We start from the raw sequence: 23,802 nt of genomic DNA, 5'->3' as shown, positions 1-23,802 counted from the left end.
ACATTATTTTTTCATGTGGACCCATTATAAGTGTCTATATCAAAATTAATTATGAGAATAATAATTAAGAGTAGAGAATAAAGGTACATATAATATTTTTCAATCTGGCCTATAATAAGTAATAACTATGAATTTGTCGGACCATGTTTTTATTCAATCATATGGGAAAATGTCAAGAAAACTGGACCAAAAGAATGAAAGCTAAGATTCCCATCAAACAATAAAAAGTGCTGGGTATCAACTTTATGAAAAGTAAGCTCTATTTGGTAAACTTTAGGGATGGCAACGGGGCGGGGCGGGGGCGAGGAGTATACTCCCCGTCCCTGTCCCCGCTACCCCGACCCCGTCCCCGTCCCCGTCCCCGTCTCAGCCGGGGAATTGAAAAAATTCCCCGTCCCCGTCCCCGCGGGGAATTAGGCGGGGACGGGGAATCCCCATCCCCGTTCAACTTCATAAAATTTAAAACCATATATACCCGTGAGCTTTTCTTACTGTATGTATTGCATATTTATTTTGAAGTTCTTCTTCATATTTCCATTTGTTAACTCTGTATCTCCCAATGCTTGTAATCAAATAAACCATACCCATGTGTAAACGTTATATCTAAAACATGCTTAATGATAAAACATAAACCATTAAACATTAAATTGTCCAGTGGCTGAACTGTTGGAGCAGTGCTTGCTGTTGCATTGGAGCTTCACGATTAGTGAGAGGGAAGGGAGGCAGTGGCTTGTCTGAATGTCTGATGGAGTATTAGGTTACTCCTAAAAATTAATTAATTAATTATATAATATATTATTTTTTAATTATTCGGGGACGGGGCGGGGCGGGGAGGGGTATCCCCGTCCCCGTCCCCATCCCCGACGGGGAATTTTAAAATTCCCCGTCTCCGATCCCCGAAATTTTTTCCCGCCCCCGTCCCCGTCAGAAACGGGGACGGGGATCCCCATCGGGGACGGGGCACATTGCCATCCCTAGTAAACTTAGATAAAAAGTTATAAGCTAGGAGCTGAAAGTTTAAAAGTTATAAGCTAGGAGCTGAAAACTGAAGAGCTATTAAGCTAGCTATTATGATTGAAAGTGTTTGGTAAAATTAACTTTTTGATAAGTTGATAAATGTAAAAAGACTAAAAAGGACATCTTCAAAAAATTTAAAGTAATTTGTTTACATATTAAAATTTATCATTTTATCTTTAAAAAATTAACATTTTGAAATAAAACTACTAGCATAATCATGATCTAGCATCCCATAATGATGTAGCAATATTGTTGCAAATCTCCTTCATCTCAATAGAGGTCTGACTTAAATTTTCGTTGATGGAGATATTACTAGCTACTTGAATCTTGAAGTTCGTTGATGGACGATGGAGTGCGAATGAAGAATGAAGATGGATCGGAGGGATTGTTGTGCGGTGAAAGTTGCTGAGGAGAGAAAAGAGTTTTAATTGAGAAGGGTAGAGTATGTCATTTCTTTAAAATAATAAGGATAAAGATGGAAAAAAAAAGTTAAGAAGCTAGTAGATTATTTTGAAACTAGCATTCCTAAATAAGTTCTTATTTTAAGCTAAATGCTTATTTTGAGAACATTACCAAACACAACTTATAGCTTATTAGTAGTTTAAAATAAGTTATAAGCAGGTAAATAGTTTCACACATATTTTTCATATCTGCACTGAATGTGATTCTGGACAATCTCACATTTCGAACTCTTCTCGAAACCAGATAACCTTGTAAAGGTGATGTGGGATCAGATAGTATCAGATTCTAAGATCAGATCGAACAAATTCCGATCCGGTCATAGCTTTCTCAACAGGTGTCCAACAAGAAAGAGCACAAAGAACTCTTCCTTTCCAACCTTGCAGCATCCAGTCACTATGTTCATCCACCAGAAAATCCTTATGGTAACGCAACCTTACCTTAGCCCTCACTTCCTTAATAACATCCTGGTTTAGGCCAACCTGCTTGAACCCTGCCCTTTGGTTCCTCAGCTGCCACTGTTTGTACGTTTCTGGCCTTTCAACTCTCTCAGTTCCCTCGCATGCCACAATGTTCATGATGTCCCTCCCCCAGATCTCCTCCTCGTACACCAGTCTTTCTTGATCTTCCCGGGGGATAGTGGATTCGAACATGTCGAACAGGGAGGAGAAGTGGAATAGAGCTTCCTTGAATCTTGAGGTGAAAAAGGATGAGTTATATGTGCCGTTTATGACTCCATGGATAAAGAAATCCGGGTTTATTTGGTTAATCAGGTTTAGAACTGTGTCCCGGGGACTATTATCCAGGATTAATGTTTCATCAGGCGTGTTCTTCAGCCTGTATAAACAGTTCACGATTAATACTTCTTCCTCTCTATCCCTATCCCTATCCATGTTTAGTTCATCCAAACTAATGGTGTCCCATTTTTTGGCTATGGCGGTATACTCGAATGGGACATTGAACCGCTTGCAGTAATTCGCGAGGCGGCGGCCGGTATCCTCCACTCTCTCGGCCGGCCGGAAACCGGGCTGGGGAAAATCTATGCCGGTAATGTGAAGCTTTGGCGGGCCGGATGGGCGGAGGGAGATTCCCTGGATGAAGCACGGCCATTGGAATCCGTATAGAATGCCGAAATCTATAATATGAATCGCCGTGGCTTTCCCGGTGAGTTTCCCGATCGTCTTGTTCGCGAATATGTTGGACATTTTCTTGAACGGACACGCGGTGACGTAAGCCTGATAGGCTTTCAGCACTTCCGCCGCCGACATTCTCCGCCGCCGGGAGAAAGATGTGTATAGCTCCGGTCCCGTTCCGGCCAGGCGCGCCTCCAGGGAGTTGGCGAAGTAGTGGGCGGTTCTCTCGGCGGCGTCGCCGTGAGGAGAACTGTGCTGCCGGATGAGGTTCAGCCGGTGAGTTGCCGTCCGGCCGTCATAGTTCGCCGCCGCCACTGCAGATTCAAGCAAAAGACTCCTCAGATCAACTGGTTTACCGGGCCCGATGACACGGTTCTCGCCGGCGCGCGGCCTTCCTCGTCTTGACCGGACATCATTAACCGGCTTGAATCTCCGCTTTTGTTCCGTCGAATGATCAAGATGACACCATGGCGGATCACTGTAGAAGCCAGGATTATTTGCAGAACAGAGCAGTGTTTTATCGTACATCTCAGTTTGCTCCGGTTCTTCCGCCGTGGATCCCGCAACCTGTTTGCTATCTCTCCCAGCTTCCAAATCTCCATCGCCATAGCTATCTCTCTTCCTATTTGTTTCAGAGAAATTGCAGTCCGTTAGGGCTTCATAGAAGGACTTCTCGGCGGCCTGCAACGCCAGGGAATCTTGAAGCATGCAGGGCCGATTCTCCAAATCCTCTTCCTCCATTAACATCTGGTTGATGTACTTGAGAACCCCATCAAAGTAATCTCGCTCCAGAGGAGTTGAATCATCGCCACCACAAGATGACGATTCGATTGAAACATCACCAGAAGAAGAAGATGATGATGATGAAGTAAATTGATGATTGTAATTTGACCCATCATCATCACCTGAATCAAAACGATCCATCACTGCAACTTCTCACCAATCTAAACCTAATTAACAACAAAAGCAAATTAAACTACAGAACTACCAACACAAAAGCATTCTTGATTCTTGAACAAGACTCCAGCTTTGATCAGAGGTTTGGATGGGGTCAACTGATCAAGATGGCCATAATTGAAGAGAGAAAGAGGGTAGATGTAATCAAGTTGAATATGGGTTTTTATGTTGACCAGCGACATTATGCATGAAGACAATACATACTACTTTGTTGATGACAAAAGAATCATTGTCAAGCCAAACCTTGTATGTTTTCTTGGAAACAGAGGTAAAAGCCCTTGTGGGCATCAATTCATGGCCACTTTCGCACCAAAAGAAACAATCATTGCCTCATTTCTAACACCATCACCGGCAGGAATGCCTCATTTTACGAATTATTATTAGTAATTTTATGGAGGAAAAATTGCAATAATTAATAATAGTGTGAGTGTTTCAGACACTCAGTCAATGTTAACCTTTTTATTAGTAGCTTTTTTCCGCATTCAAACTACTTTTAATTGGCTCCAACTACACATTCAACGCCCACGTGAAACCTCAATAGCCTGTATTAAATCAATAAATAGTCTAAACTGTATTAACTAAATATGAACAGATGGCACTCTGGTTGGATTCCTATATAAGAGGTTGTGAGTTCAAGCCTCAGTGTAGGCGTTATTGGCTCTCTATGCTTCAGTAGGTTGAGAAAGTAGTTATGAACAGATACTACATTGTAATAGAGTTATAACACGATTCAAGATTTGAATCTGAATTGGATTTGCTAAGTGGGCATATAGGGATAATTTTGTAAATATACCATTATGTAAGGTGTATAGGGGTAATTTCGTAAATGCATCATTACACATTTACACTTACATATAAATATGATGTTTTTTTAATGTCTGCAGAATGATAAACAGTTGCTTACATCTTACTAGTGGGACAAAAGAAATACTATAACAAACTAGTTGATTAGAGTAATATTTCTGGGCAAACAAAATTTATTGTTTTCTCCACTGGGCGTGTACAGGGATGAAGCAACAAAGCATCAAACACGCCTGGAGTGGTATATAACAGCTACTAATACTATGATGTTTTACAAACAGATCAGATAATTTCTACATTAAACACATCAACCTGCAGCAGACAAAAAGTCAAGTACTAGGCAAATCATGGGAGAAATTGAGGCATCAACACCAACTTGATTCTTCTCCTTAGATTCTCAGAATAGTTAACCACTTCAAAAATTTTCTATGCAGGTACCCAACAGGAGCTAGCGCAAATAAGCCGGCCCTTCCATCCCTGCAGCATCCATTTACCATCTTCATCGAACAAGAAATCTCGGTGGTATCCCGCACCCTTCTTCTCGCTCAGTTTGGTCATCAGCTCCGGGTTCAACGGAAGAAGCTTGAACCCGGCCCTCATAGTCCGCACTTGCCATTGCTTGTAAGTCTCAGCCCTCTCGACCCGCTCTACGCCCTCGCAGGCAATCACATTCAACGTCTCGCGCCCGTAGAATTCTTGCTCGAAATGAAACCTATGCTGATCGTCGCGGGGGATTGTGGCGTCAAACATATCAAAGAGTGCGGAGAAGTGGAAGAGAGCCTCCCGGAACCGAGTAACGAAGAAAGGAGCGCTGTAAGATCCGTTTATGACAGCGTGCACGAAAATACTCGGGTTGATTTTCCGGATTAGGCTTAGAACCGCATCGCGGGGGCTGTCAACCGCCACCGTCTCGTCGAGCAGGTTTTTAAACCGATACAAACAGTTCACAGCAACCACCTCACCGCTCACGAGCTTCAAATCTTCGATTTTAATCGTCTCCCAATTCTGAGTTGCTATAGCATTGTACTCGAATGGTACACCAAACCGCTCACAATACTTCCCCAATCGGCGCCCAGTCTCCTCTATCATTTCTGCTGGCCGGAAACCAGGTTGAGGAAGATCGATTCCAGTAACACGAAGTTTAGGGGGGCCACCGGGCCTGCTTGAAAGATGCTGGATAAGGATGGGCCACTGAAAACCGTAAAGAATACCGAAATCTATGACATGTAGTGTCGGAGCTCCCAAGGATATTTTGTAAATCATTTTATTTGCAAACATCATTGCTATCTTCTTAAACGGGCATGCTGACATGTAAGCCTGGTATGCTTTCAACTTCTCGAAAGCCGTGATCCTTTTCGGGGCTAGGGCCGCATAGAGGCGGGTCCCGGTGCCAGCCAGCCGTGCCTCGAGACCATTTGCGAACACATTTGCAAGCCTCTGGTTGGCATCGCCGTTAGGCGAAGAGTGCTGCCGGATCTGTTTTAGTTGCTCGTTTGCAGTCCTGCGATCATCAGCAGCAACGGATTGTGCACAGCTGATTAAAAGAGTCCTTAGATCTACGGCTTCGTTTGTGGCTCCCAGTTTCTTTGAACGGCTTTTCCCACTGTTTGGCACGCCCTTGTCGACTTCAGAAGGAGGAGGACGATTAGTCAAGGCACACTCGTTAGGATTACACAGCAAAACCTTATCGAAAAGCTCGGATAACTCCTCTTCCACGTAAACTGCGGATTGCTTGCTACTCCTCTCTTCTTCAAATTCATCGTCCTCTAGATGGTGATGCTTCCTTCCTCTCGAGGAATTATGTGAACTGTCCCTCTCGATATTCTCTGCCTTGATGAGAGTATCCCGAGGCAACTCCTCTGTCTTTGGGGGCAACGAGTATTGATCTAAATCAATAACCAACTGATTACTAGCGGGGAGGAATTTACTCGCTTCCTCCATTCCTCTCTTGAATTGCAGTATGGAGTCTGTGTCGGTAAATATGTTTGCGAGCACATTCGCATTTGAAAGAGAGTCCATTTGGACATTCATATTACCCCCAAAACCATCTAAAGAACCATTTGACCTCTCAGAGGTGGTTTCGAAAGAAGAATGGAAAGGAGGATAGCTCGCAAAAGATGATTTCGATTCTCCGGGTTCAACTATCCACAGAGGGTCGGTGTTACTGCTACCAATCGTACTGCTGCTTGTACTGGGTTCACAGGAATTCCCAAATAAGCTGTCGGGGCTTTCTGTATGATAAGGTGAAGGAGGGCCCTTAGCAAGGGCTTCATAGAATGATTTCTCAGCAGCTTTAAGAGCAATTGGATCATGGAACATACTGGGCTTCTCATCGATGTTCTCCTCCAATAGAATCTGGTTAAGGTACTTGAGCACAGGATCGGCATCCTGATCATCTGGGGAGTCCAACTCTGCAGGTGGAGGAAAATAGCCAGTCTCGGGACTGGGAGTAATCAAAGGATTCAAAGGGACAGCCATGAAATCCAGAGGTAGAGAGTCATCCAAATAATTGTTAGGAATAATATCCTGAGATTGCTGAAAGCTAGAAAAAAAGAACTCATCCTCCACCTTGAAACTGCTTACAGAGTCGGGCAACCCAGTGAATCGAGGATCCATATATATGTGCAAGAAACCTGTATCCATAGTGGGAATATAAGGAACAGAGAATAAAACCAAACTGGTGTGGGGGAAAACAATGACATTTTGCAAAAACAGAAAGTATTCCCAACTTCATAAATATCATTAACAGATATGCCAAACCAAGAAAAAATATGCATTCTGGTTAAAAATATCTAAATCTCCAGGTCCTCACTGCAAATTCATCCTAATCAGTTTGAGTTTGCAGACACTTTACAGTAAGAAAGAACAACCAAAAGAATAATGCTAAATCTAATAGAAAAATATACTTCTGCAATTCACTATAGTAACATAATTCCTCCAAGAATTAGTAGTGCGAATTAACAAAAAATAAAGGATAACATGCAAAACTGCAAGTCCATAAACACAAATACATAAAAATTAGGGAATACTAAACTAAAAACCAGCAATTTAGCTCAAGTCCAAAACCCTAAGCCCTCACAATCACAAAAGAAAACACTTAACGCTTAAATTCAAGTCTTCAATTGACATCAAAGATCATAGACATAGCAAAAACGGAGAAGGATTCGACTGAATTGGAATGGAAATTCAGTCAATCAAGATAAAACTCCGAGCACTCGATCAGTAATAAAACATCACATAATATAATAAAGACGGAAACTTGAACACGCCCAACACCACAGGAACCTCACATGAAGAGAAACAACAAGTTGGGTAACTTTATCCACTCTTTGTTCCACGGATAATTGAGAAGCGTACCTTAAAACCCAGAAAATAGCAGAAGAAGGAGGAGGAAAACGAGACAGGCTAAGAACTAAAGTCAAAACAAAGGCGCCCGCAGTAGCTGTATTTATAAAGGCGCAGGAAAAAGTGCAAGAAGGAGTTGAAGATTCAGAAAAACCAATAAGAGAAGGAAGAGTAGCGAGCAAGAAGGTGTGAACGGCGGTGTAAGAGTGGGATACCTTCAACGACGAGCCTTAATGGACCATTAACAGTTAGCGGGTGGTAATGACGCGGTGAAGCACGTGGGGGAAGGCGATTGGCAGGGAGTGGGGGTGTGGCAGAGTGTGGGTGGTCGCAGTGGCGTCGCTACTATTCTTTTTCTCCGTTGACAATTCGTCTCCACTCTCGCTGTATTTATCATTTCTATATAAAACCTGGTCGCAACATTTATATATACCGTGTGCCTTGTACGCAAAATTAGACATGACATAATGTTAGATATTAGGTAGAATTAAGTATACCTTCAAAAAAAGTATACGTTACTAATGATTTTCAGAAAGAAAAAAGAAAAAAGTATACGTTACTAGTTTGTTTTCAATATATTATATATAGGTTCCGTGCAATTGGCTACTTGAGGTGTGATTGTAGGATGAGATGAGAGTCATTGATCTTGTCAAGATCAACGTCCAGGATTAAATTTAAAAAAATGCGGTGACAATTTGGTATTGCATTTAGGTCAATTTAAGGTGCGTGCGTGGTTTTCTTTCTTAAGATGCGTAGTTTTTGTGTTGTGTGCTTAAGGTGCATCAGTTGTTGAAACTTAAGTGCGTCGATTTAAAACTTTAGGTGCGTGATTTGTGTTCTTAATGTGCGTCAGTTGTTGAAACTTAAGATGCGTGGTTTGTGTTCTTAATGTGCGTCAGTTGTTGAAATTTAAGGTGCGTGGTTTTCCTTTTTAAGGTGCGTTGTTTTCTTTCTTAAGGTGCATTGTTTTCCTTCTTAAGATGTGGTGTCGGTCTAAAGCTTTATGTGCGTGGTTTTCCTTATTAATGTGCGTGGTTTTCTTTCTTAAGGTGCGCATTTTTTACAGTTTGCTTCTTTAAATGAGGACATTTTTTTTTTTTTTTTTTTTTTTTTTGCAGTTCCTAAACACAACCAGTATTCTTTATAAGGTTTTCTCTACAAAAGCCATATTTATATTGATCCAGCTTAATGTGTATAGATTCGAAGCTTAAGGTGCATCAACTTAGAATATTTTTGTGGGTGGTTATGCATCCTAATCTCTTGAAAAAGGTTGTGTATGGTATGAACTTAAAAGGTGTCTCGTATAGTTAAGGCTTACTTATGATCCATTATGGTTTAAGAAAAAAGTATACTGGTTTAATTGTAAGAGCATCCACGCTAGTGAATTTTTATTGATTTTTTCTAAAGTTCATGGTGAGGTGGATGTGAGAGAAGAAGGAGAGAGAAGTAATTTTTAACTCCTCCAAGAATTGGTTTTTTGTGGGCCCCAAGAAGAGAGAAAAAGGTTAGGAATGGGCTGGGGACGTGTGCGTTCCGAGCCCAGAGGACGTATAAATTCCAGTAGTTATCCGCTGGACATTGTTGTTTCCCTTTTTTTTCTCCCCTTTTTCTTCCATTTATTCTTTCCCTCCTCTCTCTCCTATTTGGCTTCTAAAAACTTGTGCAAAAAAAAAAAACAAATTGATGTGGATGCTCTAACTCGGACTAATCCTAAGCTCACAGGCCCCGTCTTGAGAGTTACTACAAAAGTAAATCGTGAGTCATGCAATTAGCCCAATAGTCATATCTTAGTCTTCATATGCACACAAAGGATCCAATCCAGAGCCACCTCCAATCATGACTTTTAAGTCAGGCGAGAAACTAATTACACTAAACTCCGAAACTACAAGAACGCAACTTTCATCATTGCTTCAGTGAAATGTTACTCACTTTCCTTGATTGAGTCATAACATGCTACAAAAATGTGGAGGAAAAAAATGGACTATAAATTGGGTGTAGTATTACTTACTAAGTATGGTATACTCAATTTACTGAATGTTATTAATATTGATACAAGTATTACCGACATTATAGAGAATTTTTATAACTAAATACAAATTATGGAGAAAGTCAACAATGTAAATTAACAAGGTGTTTCTTACACTATACACAACTTATATAATAAATTTGAAGTTGTATTGGGTACAATCAGTAACTTGGTGAACCATAATTCTTATACATTAAGATTGACCCAATGTACACCAAGACTCTTAATCTATACTCCTCCACTCAAATGCCTGATGTAACAACTATGAATAAGATATTTTCATGAGTTAATAACCAAAATAGTCCATCGACTATGTCTTAATTACCAATTTGGTCATCGACTACCATTCTTACCCAATTAAGTCCTCAACTATGTAATTTTTTTCTCAATTTAGTCCTCTGTTAATTTGACTGTTTGTTGGCTGTCAAAAGTGGAGATAAAGTTGTAATTTTACAAGTTTTCTCCTTCTTCCTCATTTAGTAGCGCAAACCATGCAGCAATAAGCTCCGATCGGCTTCCAAACATGTCAGTGTCGAAGCAGTGGTTGTGCATCGGAGAGCTCAAGGATTTGATTTCTAGCCATTTGTTGACGGTCAGAAGCCGATCGGAGCGTATTGCTGCATGGTTTTGCACTGCTAAATGGGGAGGAAGGAGAAAGCTTGTAAAATTATAATTTTATCTCCACTTTTGACAGTCAACAAACAATCAAATTAACAAAGGACTAAATTGGATAAAAATTATATAGTTGAGGACTTAATTGGATAAGAATGGTAGTCGATGACCAAATTGATAATTACGACATAGTCGGGGACCATTTTGGTTATTAACTCTATTTTCATTATGTGGGTTATAAAAAAATAGTCTAATTAAAATTTTGACTATGAATAAAAGTTGAGACTACATGCAATGCTTTCCTTACGGTTAATTGAAGGTAAAACATGTTAACAATGGATTTGGATTTTGGAAAAGTGATTTAATTCATTAATTAAATTGGGATGGGGCGAATAAGTAATGCCTAATGCGTGTAGAGCAAGCCATAGCCTATAGCGATTGGTCAAATTTCAATTTTCTAAAAAGTTCCCAACCTAATACTATCAAATGTCAATTGTTATACTATAGACCGGGTTCCACTTTATGAGGTAATGTGCATTGTATTCAAAATACACAATTTATATACAATTTATATATTGAATGTTCACAATTTACCTTTACATACTTATAATATTTACAATTTATATTTTATAAAATTATAAACATTCAATATATAAATGGTATATTTTGAACTTGAATCCGCCTAGCAAGGTGGATCCGGATCCAGAGAATAATTTTGTCACCAAATACGGAGTAAAATTCAACGGAGTATAACTTAATTAATTATTGATGATCCGTACGATGTGGCTTCCTAGTCAACAACATAAATATTAAGTAATCTAGGATTTAGTCAAGTGAAATAATAATAAATAATAACACAAAAAACCTTATCCTTTTATGCTTAGTTTGCTTCAGAATGTTGCGGAGTACCTTTATATTTATTAATATAAATAAAATATCACAAATATTTACTTATCATGAAAGTGACAACATTAAAATATTGAATAATTTTTGTTGAGTACTACTAACTCTATTACTCCAAACAATATAGTATATGACTATACAAACTTTCTCAACTTATTAAAATACAAAGAGTTAAGGCTTTTATTGAGATTCGAACATGTGACTTCCAATTTGAGAGAGTTACAAAGGTGCATTGAATACACTAAAATATTGAACAATTATTTATTTATTTCTTATTTTCTTTTATACACAAGATTTTTTTTGTAATATTTAATTTAACGTTAGGATAACTATATCAAAAATACTATAAAACACAAGAAATTGAATTTAAAAAATATAAAGAAAATAAAGTAAAAAAAATAAGAGTTAGTTTGAGAAATGAATACTAAATGAGACAGTAAATTAAAGTTTGATAATAATTCAATCTCAAAGTAATCAAAATTATTGGTTAAAAATAAAAAAAAAAAAAATGTTACCAACCACTTATTTCACCAAACATTTACAGAAGTGACCCTTTTCCCAGCCATGCCTTTTCTATAATAATTTTCGTGTAAAACAAAAAGAATTAATGAAAAAAATGAAAAGAAAAAGAAACAGAAAAAAAACCAACAACAACAACAACAATCTCAAAATGTTTATCTACTTTTATTTCTCCACAAGTGCAGCCAGCTCTCTTTTTCGGGTAAGAATACCCGAAAATGTATACTGGATAAATCCTGCTCCTGTAAATTCACGGGAGAAGTAAACTGTACTAAGAAGACCTTGTATAACGAGCTCGCTTAATCTTAGAGTAGAAAGCAAGTTGCAGAGTGGTGTTTCATCTGTTGCTTGGTTTGCTGTTGAGACCAGTAGGCATGGGCAGCCAGAACCCGGTCCAGTAGCTCCTGTGGCACCGGTTCACCTCTCCTTTGCTGAGGGGATATTCTTGCAGTATGCACCAGTGTCTTCCACTTGTCCTGCATTAGCGGGAGGGTGTGTGTTGAGCATATAATATATATAAAATAACAAATGTGTAGTCTTGTTATCAGTTTACGATGTTCACACCTTCAGATCAACATAAGTTCTGTGTTTGGCGTTATCAAAGGCTCGCATCTTAACGTCACGCCACCTGCAAAAACAATGCAACCACGGTTAACAGGAACGTTAAGCAGTTAATTTGGTAATCACAAGATTATAAGTTCGACTCCCAGTAGAAGCGACTTATTCGCCATTTGAGCCAGTCAGCTATGGATAACCTAGGTTGATTTACCTCTTTTCTAATTTGGTAACCACAAGATTATAAGTTCAATTCCCAGTAAAAGCGACTTATTCGCCATTTGAGCCAGTCAGCTATGGATAACCTGGTTGATTTACCTCTTTTCTTACTAGGATCACAAGACAGGATTTAACCAATACACATCTTTGGACAGTAGTTACGTGTTTCCCTCGTCACTCAGAAAAGAGGACAAACAAGAGACTTGAGAACAGAAATTTGTACAATTGGTCAAGAATGTTCCTGGGTTTTTAACTGTTGAATTAGTTTTACCTTCCAGTTCCAAGCTTCTCAACAGCTTGAACAAGTGCTTCCACTTCAGAAACGGAGAAAGGGCGGCGAATTCTTCGTTGTGCTGTCTCGGATCGCTTTGGTTTCCTTGCTGGTGCCACAGAGGGGGGTTCTGCATTCCCCGAGGGAACTGCAACCAGGGCTCTTGAATCTGCTGCACTTTTATTCAACAAGATGTCGGGAGGGGGGGATGGAGCTGAATCGTGGTCACTCTCGAAGAAATTGATCACACTACTGGTTCCCCGAGGATTAGGAAGAGCAGAATTCGGTCCCCGTTGCACTGCATTATGAATCACGCTGGGCGAAGATGGATACCTGGAGAGATGACATTACTCTATACTCATCAGCAACACCAATGATCTTACATGCCAATTAATACCAAAACAATAAACAATAAATACCAAACTAAAACTGGAAATGCTAAAATAGTTTCTGGATTACCTTGATAGTGGTTGAGGCGAGTCACGAGAAAGTAGATAAGGATGCTCTTTAGGGCACATGGGTGGCGGGGGATCTTGAGAAGGATTGGGCTCGAGGGTGAAACCCACAGCATTGAGCTTGTTATCGTGACAAATCCCGGTTTGTAGTAACGTTTTGCTATCGTCTCTAACCTTCTTGCCCTGAAAGAGTACCCCAACACGTAGTCCACCGCCAAGAATTGTTGTCACCGCCTCCATGACTGTCCTCTAAAGAAAGTATTAGGAGAAGCAACAATGCATTAGCCCTTCAGAACTTGGTAGGGAAAGAAAAGGTTTACTCAGAAAATCGATATACAAATAATGAAGTATAAAAAGCTCGGGAATTCTGAAAGATCAAATTTTTGTTTTTCACATGCCTTTAAAGAACCAACAGTTGCAGTTTCTGGAATCTCAATAAAAAGCTCGGGAATTCTGAAAGACTTAATTCTCAGCTTCACTGAGTAAAAGAAAAATATATATATATGTACGTCACTATGTCAGAACGCCTTTAAACAAAAGAAACTTGTCAGCAACTCAATGCATTATCTAATTTATGCGTACCCTGGGAATCACCCGATCGAAAGGATGAACTTTCGCCTGCTGCAGAGCTCGAAGTCCCGGCTACAGGGTGAGCTGTGAGAACGAAATGCAGATGCCAATAAGTTGACGGGAAAGTAAAAATCCCGATAATTGAAGCATGTGCTCCATCTCAACTAAAAGTCTAAGCTAATAGTTGGATTGCACATTAATGGCTATATGCTCAACACGCCCCCTCACGTGTGCGGTGGGTTCCAAGCAAATGGGTGGCATTCGAACCCATGACTTTTGGTCAGAGCCACCAAATTGAAGCATGTGCTCCATCTCAACTATGCACATTAATGGCTATATGCTCAACAGCGATGAGATGAGAATGAACCTGATGGTAAAGTTAGAGTATAACTGGAAGCATCATCTCCATTGTAGCGTTTAGAAGGACAACTACATATCCCGTCGTTCCTTATCCCTACATCAGAAATGGACACTGAGCTACTACAATCGTAGAGCTTCCGTTTCTTGAAAGGGTAATCTTTGAGAGACCTTTGGTGCTTCAAACTGTTCTTACTATTATCTGTAGGGGCAGGCATCATTCATCCTGATCAGATAAAATCGCAGCAATTCAATTTGGATCATACTCGAGCTAATTCAAAGCAATCTCACCAGCATTTAGATGTTCCTCGTCGTTCGATTTTGGATTCACTTCCGGGTATTTCCCGCTCTTTCGATCTTCGATATATGGTTGAGCTTGCCTGAAGACCTTACTAGGTTGAGTGCAGCCCGAAGAGTTTTCGTCATCGTCTCTACTACCTAACTTTACATCGTCCCTCTTCACGGGGAAAGACACACAAGAAATATGGTCCTTTGGCGGAGTTAGCTTTACACTATCGTCTGAGCAAACTAAAGTAGACGGTTTTCTAGTCCCGAGGACAGGGAAGCCCGAAATGCAGATACCCCCCGCTTTATTATCATCATTCACCAGGCCCTTGCTTCCTGGTTTTCCAAATTCGAAACCTAATTTACGATTAGGAAAGACTTTGCAACCAGACACGTCGAGATCCGCCTTCCTGTTTAAGCTCCCGAGTTCAAGCTTGTTCCCACCATTAACCAAATGCTCCATAGTGGCAAACTTTTCCGAGCATTCGGAAGTAGTTATTCCAGAGGCAGGTGCAGACAATGTATCATTTTGTGCTAGCGGGAGCTCACTCGAACAGTTACTTAACATGGGCGCTTGCGAGACAAGCTCAGAAAGAAAGAAACCCCGTTCAGAGCTACCTTGATCACACGGTTTTTCTTGCATCGTTTTCTCTTCCTCCTTAATACAATCTTTCATAAGTACCGAATGCTCTTTAGCACTAGCTGTGTTTTCTCCCTCGAGAAGTAAATTGCCAGCTACTGTAGCTAATAAGTCAAACGCACATACGTGATTGACATCAGCTTTCCTCCAGCTCCCGCCCCTCTTCTGAAAAAACGATGATAACAAAATAAGGACATTTTCACACAAAAAACGGGCCGTATTCCATAAAGGTAATGACTAACCCGGGTTGATCGGGTAGACCGTGGTATGGGAGGCACCTGATACCCGTCAAAACCATAATCTAATCTCTTTTGGAACACCATATCTTAGGAACCATGCCAAGAAGTCAAACGACACAGAAAACTAGCAGTGTCTTCTTAAATTTAATCTTGAAAACCCCCATAGTCTAAGATGCTCCCTAAACATTTTTGCCAAAACGCCAAACCAAAGAAAATCATGCAGCCTGCAATCGAGATAATGAAAGAAAACGGAGCAGAAGTTAAATCATAACTTTGTTACATGCTCAGCTAACGTTACATTCACAAACTCATAATTGCAAATTTCAAAGATCTAAGATATCGCCATATGCTAAGATCTGTCAACTGAAAGAATTGTGGATACCGGGATCATGAAAGTTTGAAGCTTTATAGAACCACCAAGAACCTTAACATCTACAACAAAAATGTCGCTGCACTAAAAGCAAATCGAATCTTAATCCATTATCTGGCCTAGAAATAAACTCGTAAATAGCTTCTAAAACATGGAAAAGGATCAATGACTAATCAGATCAGTCCCAATAAGACTCAATAAATCCTAGAGAGACAAGGTTCTAATCCAAAAACGAGAATGACAATAAAACACACACCTAAAAGCATCAAATCAAATGTGTGTAAACATTATGCAAGTGAATTATGTGGAAAACAAATGAACATATTCTAAAGATTTCTAATCTTCAAAGTTTCAAATCCTTTTAGAAATCATTTGCTCATGAAAACATGTAAATCAGGAAAGTTTCTAATTATTATTTTTTTAAAAAAACCCTTTCAAAACCCTGATGGAAACATTTCAAAATATACTATCTCAAATAAAAGAAACAAATTGTTAAACCCCCTGTCCCCCTCCCTTCAATCTCTCTATTGATAAATAAATTCATCAAAAAAAAAAAAAAAGTAAAATTAGAATTCCTTAATGATCCCTACACCCCATGAAGGAGAACAACCAAGAGAAATATAGGAAACTTCAAAATAAACGAATGGATCTGGATTATAATCCAACACGAAGAAGATAAACATAAACCTGGACCTTAAATTCCTTAAACAACAATCAAAACAGAGATCAAATACATTGATACATAAATGTAAATCCATTATCATTATAAAAAAAAAATAAATGACAATACACAAAAAGACAAGCAAAATTCATAAAAGAACGAAACTTCACCTGAACTTTCTCAGAACATAAATTTTCTGGGTACCCGAAAACTTGTTATTATCCTATCTCCATCAGAATTTGGCAGCAAAACAGACCAGAAAGGGATCACCTAACCTTTAAGCAACCAAGTGCGCATCAAATTTAACCAGAATTAAGCCTTAATGGGACAAAAGATGAAAACTTTACACAACCCAACATTGCAATGAAGGATTGGGAGATGTCTCTTCCCCGGAAAATGTAATCTAGGAAAAACCGAAACGCCAAAAACCCAGAATTCTCATAAGCCTTTGCAAAAGAAACTGAGTGCCCCGCGGTTTATCTGTTTCTCCTTCCCTCCCTCTAAACTTGTGAAGAGGCAAGCATGGGCATGGAGGGTGTTGTAAGTTGTTTTTTTTCCTAAAAAAAGAAAAAAGAAAAAGAAAAGAAAAGAAAAACCCTGAGAAAACCACCTATCCATGTCTTAAACCCCCAGATTTTATACACACGGCACCGGTTACCGGAAGTGTCGGTTAAATCTTGTTCGGACACTGATCATACAAACCCCTGAAGACCGGTTCTTCGCACTCTTCCGCAGGTTGTCTCTGGATGCCGCCACGTGGAGCTCTCTACGAATCCGGTGCTCACCTGCTGGGCTGCTGCTGTTGCACATTCGACAAAAACGTTGGATCAACCAACGGAGGGAATTTCTTGCTCTCAATTTACCTTTTTGCCATTTCCCTTTTTAAACTTCTATACAACACACACTTTTTTTTTTTTATATTTTTTGTACAACTTTATCAGACAGTTACTATCGAGTATAAATTTTATTTTATTTTATAAAAAAAAAAAAAAGTTACACAAAGGGCATTAACGGTACTACTTGTCCTCACGTCCCTATCTTCTTTATCATCTGTCTTGTGGTTTGATTTACTTTTATTAGATGTAAAATATTCTGTGAATGGTTTCACTTATAGTTGTATCTCTTTTTTTAAGCGTTCTGCGAATTGAATAACTCACTTCTTAGTTAGGGATTTTGTTTCTAAGTCTTCAAAGTGGTCTTCTTACCCTTCTTCTTTCATTTGTAATGCTCTTTTAATTTTTTTAATAATTTAATTTAATATTCTTTTGTTTTCAAAAAAGAAAAAAAAAAACATATAGTGACAACCTAACATCACGTGGCTGTAGCCTGTAGATCTACATCCATCTGTTCACTCAAGAGACAGATCAGATTAATCTGATTTGCGGGGCTTCAATCCCATATGAGCAGTAACTTTGTAATATTGAAAGTATTCTTAATTAGAAGTTGTCTATTAATTTATTAGTTTAAGGAAAAATGACACTTTTTCCCCTGAGTTATATACCTATAGCATTTTTTCCCCTTAAATGATTGAAGTGGCTGTTTTTCCCCCTGAAATGTTAATTGGACATATTTACCCTTAAACTAAATATTTAATTTATTTTTTTTCTCCAACAAATTATGACCATAATTTGGTTCAAACTAAACAAACACTATAGCAACCAAACCGAAATATTCCAATTACAATTTAGAATCGAAATTCGATATTTAGAGTTTGTTAAAATCATGAACCGGAACGGACGGTTCATGTTCCGAACTGAAAAAATAAAATACATTTATTGTTGAATTTAGACTATTTTAAAATAAAGACGGTTCAAAATCACGAATCAGATCCGGAACCGCCGGTTCACTATTCAAGATTCAATTTTTTTGATACATAATTTTAATAAATTGACATTTAAATATTGGGTTCTAAATCTGAATTATAACCGTAAACTATTAATTCGATTGCTTTAGTATCCGGTTCAATTCAAACCGAACCGTGGTCATCCCTACGTATACGCAATAATTTGTTGGAGTAGTAAAATAAATAAAATATTTATTTTAAGTGTATAAATGTCAATTTAATATATCGGGGGGGGGGGGGGGGGGGGGGGGGGAATGCACCACTTTTAGAATAATTGAGGGGCTAATGTGCTTACCTAAATAATTGAGGGAAAAAAAATGTTATAAGTATATAACTCAGTGGTAAAAAGTGCCATTTTTCCTTAGTTTAATCGATTAGTTAAGACTGGTTTAAATTAATTTATTTTGTCTTCTTGAAATTTTTGTTAATTAAAGCCTTAAAACGAGTGTGCACTTTTGAGTAAGAATTACAAATTTTTTAGTAAAATAATGATTAATCCTATATTTCATTATTTACCAAAATAAAAAATAAAAAAATACAGTAGCAGTTACAACTAGCAAAGATATTTTATTTCCCATCGTTCAATTGCGTCCCAACAATATAATGATAGAGATTTATGGTTATCCAAAGATTTTTACTATGGAATATAAAACTTTTACCTAAACCTGAAAAGTAACTGGGAATTAAAAATGCATAAATGATTTTATTTCCTGAAATTTTACGAGGAGGAGAAAAAGAAGCAAAGGTAGTTATTTGGAGGGATAGTGGTTACTAGGCAGTTACTATGCGATCACAAATCTCAATGGTGATTTTTTCTTTTTCATTTTTTTTTGCCAACTAGAAATTTAAAAAATAAGAAAAAAGTGTCAAATTGGCTCCCTAAGTCAAGTGAATAGTGCAATTGAGTCCCCTAAGTGAAAAAAAAAAAATTCAAGTGAATAGTGCAATTGGGTCCCCTAAGTGAACAAAAAAAAAAAAAAAATCATTCAAGTCCCCTAAATTCAAGCATGTGCTCCATCTCAACTAAAAGCTTAAACTGATAGTTGGATTGCACATTAATGGCTATATGCTCACACCCTAAACCGGTAAAATTGTTCAAATTAAGTTCAAGTTGACTTGTTTATCAGGTTAAATGTATACGGTGTTGACACGTGTCCTTATTTTATTTTCTTATTAAAAATATTATTTATTATAAATTAATTAAAATAATAATAATAATAATTATTATTATTAAAAATAAAATAAAATAAAAAAACAATCGTGGCCGTTCCAGCCTCGGCCGTCTAAGGAAGACGGCCATGTCCGTCTTCTAGATCTAGACGAGGGCTACGGCCTTGGCCGCCGCCCTCGTTCCAGACAGAGAGGACTCGTCGTTCCAGTCCCCTCCGTCTGGAACGAGGGCGGCGGACAGCCGGTGGCTGTTTTTTTTTTTTTTTTTAAAAATTATTATTATTATTATTATTATTATTAATTTATAATAAATAATATTTTTAATAAAAAAATAAAATAAGGACACATGTCAACACCGTATGCACTTAATCTGATAAACAAGTCAACTTGGACTTAATTGAATAATTTTTTTGGTTTAGGGGACTTGAATGAAGTTTTTTAGTGGGCTCAATTGCACTATCCACTTGACTTAGGAGGCCAATTTAACACTTTTTTCAAAAAATAAAAATAAAAAGGAGAGTGGTCACCTATTAACAAGCATTTCTTTTATTTTCTTACAACAAAAACTAAAAATAGCAACAACAACAAATTAAGTATTTGTCATTTGCCACTTCACCTTCTCTTTCTTCCACAACAGTCAACAATAAAAAAATATATAAAAATAAAAATAAAAATAAAAAACCTCTATTGGAAGTGCCCGGCGCACCCTAAAGCAAATTCAATGATTTTTTATTTTTGACAAGTTTTTTGTGCAATCATGCCATGTGGAATTTGCAACATTCAAAACTAAAATAAAATTAAAATAATTAATAAAAGTAAGAATGGTTGTTGGTTGGCATGTACTCTTACACGGTACTATATGCTCTTTGGCCACACAAGTAAGCTTGACATGGCTTTTTTCCCTCATTTTTCTGAAACAATATAACACATTTTATCTTTCCCCTCCCACCTCTCGCTTTCATATCAACAAACTTTTTTCAAATTTTAAGAAAAAAAATTCTCATTAGGGATGCTCTTAGTGAAGGTTAAATAATAAATCAGAAGTTTCTAATTACTCGTGGATAGCATTGTAAGGGTAATTTAATTTTCTTAGAGTGAATACAGGGACATATATGGGTTTTATTAAAGAGAAAAAAAAAATAGGAGAGCAATGAATAAAAGGCATGATAAATGGACATCCATTAATGTGCGCCCGAGATGGAGTACATGTTTCAGTTTGGTATTAGAGCCACATGCTTCAATTTTCACGAACAAGTCTCGCCTTTCTCTATCCGCGGGAGGCACAAAAGTTGGCCCAAAATGAATCGTCACTTGTGGGAATCGAACTCAGGTAATCCCAAAATTCTCACACACACAAAGAGCTCATTTATTACTTGAGCTACCCTATTGGGTTGTGATAATCTTATTTATGAACTATTATCTTATGTTACTTGAAGTGTCAAACAAACAAACCAGATAAACATTGAAATCTTGGGAATATTATATGTATAATAAGTTGAGGGCTTAGAACATGCATGCTTGGTACATTAATTATCTAACAATTATAATTTTCATGTGCACAAAATGTAGTAATTTATAAACATTAAGTAAAATCTACTATATATATATATATATATATATATATATATATATATACTAATAAGAGCCCAAGAGAGTTAGGCCTATAATGGGTAGAAAAAATGGCGGTCACAGATTTTAATCAAATGAATGGTTCAGATTGATTAAAAAATTGATCAGATTTAAATTTTACACTAAAATTTCCTAAAATACCCACACACCGTTACTAATTCTGTTAAAATTTTAAAAATTGCCGTTAGTTCACTGTTAACTTACTCATTGATTTCAATAAAAAAAGGTCTTAGGTTCGAACCTCACCCCAATCAAAGTTGACATAATTAGTACTCTATTTTACTCTTATTAAATTATATATAAATAATAATTTAGTAGTTACAACAAAAAATAATACATATAAATTTCTTTAATTTAGAATTATGTGTCCACAATGTCTTTATTAAAAAAAAATTATTCATTATCAATAAATTAAATAAGATAAATAATTTTATTAGTTATATTGTCTTTATTTTTCTTCAATATAAAAATTCTTTATATTCAAATTTATTAATTGATTATATTCGCTACATTGTCCTTACAATGTCTTTATTCAGTGAAAAAAAAAATTATTAATTATCAATAAATTAATTAAAATAAATATTTTCATTAGTTATATTGTCTTTATTTTTCTCAAATGTAAAAATTTTTACATTCAAGTTCATCAATTGATTATATTCACTACATTATCTATTATCTTTTTTGTGCACTGTTTTTCTAATTAAATATCAAAGTTATAACATAAAATAATGCTATATATTTATTTACCAAGTATTTTATTAATACCATGAAAAAATTAAAAAAAAATATAATTAATAAAGCCAACCATATTAACTACTTGAGAGATTTTGTGACAAAGAGAGTATTCAAATCACACAACAAATTGAAGTGAGAACTACCTTGCAATGTCCTTGCTTGACAATCAGCAATTAGCGGTTAGCGTTAGCGGATTATACTAGCAGATTTGACAGTGAATTTATTTAATTATTAACATTGGGTAGAAAAAATGACCGCCAAATTATTAAATCAAATGAATGGTTCATATTGTTCAGATTTTAATTTTTTTCTTTTAAGATTTTCTAATTTATCCTTAATTATATGATTATCCATTTAATTTTTCCGTTAATTCACCGTTAGTCTAATTATAATATTAAAGTCTAATATAGAATTATAACTACACCATTAATCTAATTCTATTATTAAAGTCTTAATAGAACTTAACCACAAATCCTAATGTCGGAATCTCCTCAAACAATATTAGTATATATTTAATATTTTATGCCCTAATTTTTATTTGTTCTCCCTTATGTCCCGTATTTGGTTTCGACCATACCTATACAATTATTTTATTGACAATTATAATCAATATTGACTATATTATCTTGCATTTGTAAACTTAGAATTACCTATTTAACCCGCACGAGCTTAGCTCAATGGTTTAGTGGGTAGTATTTGGGAGAAGAGACCAAGGTTTGAACCTCGGCGGCGGCAATGCGGGAATTATGTCAAAAGTGGACAGATTCCTTGTGCGTATCAGCATTTGGCCCTGTCTGCTAAACCATTGAGTCACCGTGATTTACAACTTCCCACAATGCTCTGTCGGGTCGGAGTATAGGGGGCCCTTGGGGTTGGGGACTCAACCTTTTGGAGAAGAATTACTTATTTAAATACGCAAATTCAACCTTCAATTATCTATGCATGAACAATTTCAATATAATCTTGCCTTAATATACTTTAAAGTACTTATTTTAAAAAAATCATTGGACATTATCCTAATCGCGCAATGCGCGTAAAAAACTAGTAGTATGAGAAGAGAGAAAGACAGATGTGAGGTGTTGGGTCAATTATTTCCTGGCTGGTATGAATGAGGAGAAGAGCATTATAACAAACACTTTGGGATATGATGGATTTGGTTATATATGTTTGGTGGCACCTTTCAACACTGACTTTGGAACAGAAAAAAAAAAAAAAAAAAAAGGAATACATTTGATCCCCAGGCCACCCATTAAGGTTTATAAATAATTTTAGTACTCATGCTTTAATTTCATTAATTAAATAGGCTTTTCTAAGTAATCTTAGATGCCGTGTCCTTCCAAAATGTTGTTATTTACGAGAGGGTGTGTGTCACACTCATACTTTGATTGACATATGTATGTTGATGATGAGTAAATTTGAAACATTATTATTTTTATAGTAGAATGATAACTTTTTAGACACTTTGAATAATTGCATAATTTATTTTTGTATGATCATGTGTGTTCTGTGTGCCTATATATATATATATATATATATATATATATATATATATATAGACACTTATGAAAATGAAGAAATAAATGGAAAACGTATTAGGTCTCTTTACCAATATAAGTTCTTATTCTTTCATTTTAAGTTGAGTTCGACTACCACTTAAAGTATATATAGTCAATTATTCCAACCTATATGACATCGGAGTACCTATATTGTAAAGATTTGTGAATTAAGTTTGTTAATTAAAATCTTAGAATATTAATTTAATTCTCATTTTAAGAAGAAAAAATGTTATATATATATATATATATATATTTTTTAAGTGTCAAATTGGCTCACTAAGTACAACGAATAGTTCAAATATGTCCAAACTGTGGGGAAAAAAAACTTCAATGAAGTTCTTTAAATCGGCAATTATAATATTGCCTATTCAATAGGATAATGTGCAATCCAACTATCAGCTTAGCCTTTTAGTTGAGATGGAGCACATGCTTCAATTTGGTATCAGAGCCAGAGGGGGCGTGTTGAGCATATAAC

The 23,802-nt window shown here is 36.9% G+C and overlaps 3 protein-coding genes across 5 annotated transcripts; all 3 read right to left on the bottom strand.

The window, feature by feature from the left end:
• Nucleotides 1–1,634: 1,634 nt before the first annotated feature.
• LOC109192776 (scarecrow-like protein 30) lies at nt 1,635–3,926 on the bottom strand. Its single transcript, XM_019343478.1, has one exon. The coding sequence runs from the start codon at nt 3,531–3,533 to the stop codon at nt 1,758–1,760; it is 1,776 nt and encodes a 591-aa protein (XP_019199023.1). The 5' UTR covers nt 3,534–3,926; the 3' UTR covers nt 1,635–1,757.
• A 568-nt stretch (nt 3,927–4,494) lies between these two features.
• On the bottom strand, nt 4,495–8,176 carry LOC109192982 (scarecrow-like protein 14). Of its 3 annotated transcripts, none has more exons than XM_019343720.1 (2): nt 7,653–8,176; nt 4,495–7,000 (listed from the first exon to the last, which is right to left on the bottom strand). In XM_019343720.1, the coding sequence occupies exon 2, from the start codon at nt 6,981–6,983 to the stop codon at nt 4,794–4,796; it is 2,190 nt and encodes a 729-aa protein (XP_019199265.1). In that variant the 5' UTR covers nt 6,984–7,000; nt 7,653–8,176; the 3' UTR covers nt 4,495–4,793. The 3 variants fall into 3 exon arrangements, with proteins under 3 accessions (XP_019199265.1, XP_019199266.1, XP_019199264.1); XM_019343721.1 differs by having other exon boundaries at nt 7,725–8,176; XM_019343719.1 differs by lacking the exon at nt 7,653–8,176 and adding an exon at nt 7,128–7,622 and having other exon boundaries at nt 4,495–7,044.
• A 3,520-nt stretch (nt 8,177–11,696) lies between these two features.
• On the bottom strand, nt 11,697–16,881 carry LOC109192983 (telomere repeat-binding protein 5-like). Its single transcript, XM_019343722.1, has 10 exons — nt 16,565–16,881; nt 15,367–15,587; nt 14,491–15,289; nt 14,210–14,401; nt 13,855–13,926; nt 13,671–13,750; nt 13,277–13,521; nt 12,818–13,150; nt 12,337–12,400; nt 11,697–12,248 (listed from the first exon to the last, which is right to left on the bottom strand). The coding sequence occupies exons 2-10, from the start codon at nt 15,445–15,447 to the stop codon at nt 12,078–12,080; spliced, it is 2,037 nt and encodes a 678-aa protein (XP_019199267.1). The 5' UTR covers nt 15,448–15,587; nt 16,565–16,881; the 3' UTR covers nt 11,697–12,077.
• Nucleotides 16,882–23,802: the final 6,921 nt, after the last annotated feature.

This window comes from Ipomoea nil, unplaced genomic scaffold, assembly GCF_001879475.1.
Source record: "Ipomoea nil cultivar Tokyo-kokei standard unplaced genomic scaffold, Asagao_1.1 scaffold1834, whole genome shotgun sequence".
Lineage (NCBI taxonomy): Eukaryota > Viridiplantae > Streptophyta > Magnoliopsida > Solanales > Convolvulaceae > Ipomoea > Ipomoea nil.
The sequence above is the reverse complement of the archived record's forward strand: the minus strand, read 5'-3'. Positions and strand labels throughout refer to the sequence as shown.

Coding starts and splice junctions, on each gene's coding strand:
- LOC109192776 (XM_019343478.1), bottom strand. CDS start 3,533: ATGGATCGTTTTGATTCAGGTGATGATGATGGGTCAAATTACAATCAT.
- LOC109192983 (XM_019343722.1), bottom strand. CDS start 15,447: ATGGTGTTCCAAAAGAGATTAGATTATGGTTTTGACGGGTATCAGGTG. Junction 13,151..13,276: donor TCGCCTCAACCACTATCAAG/GTAATCCAGAAA, acceptor TCATCTCTCCAG/GTATCCATCTTCGCCCAGCG. Junction 12,249..12,336: donor GAACTTATGTTGATCTGAAG/GTGTGAACATCG, acceptor CCGCTAATGCAG/GACAAGTGGAAGACACTGGT.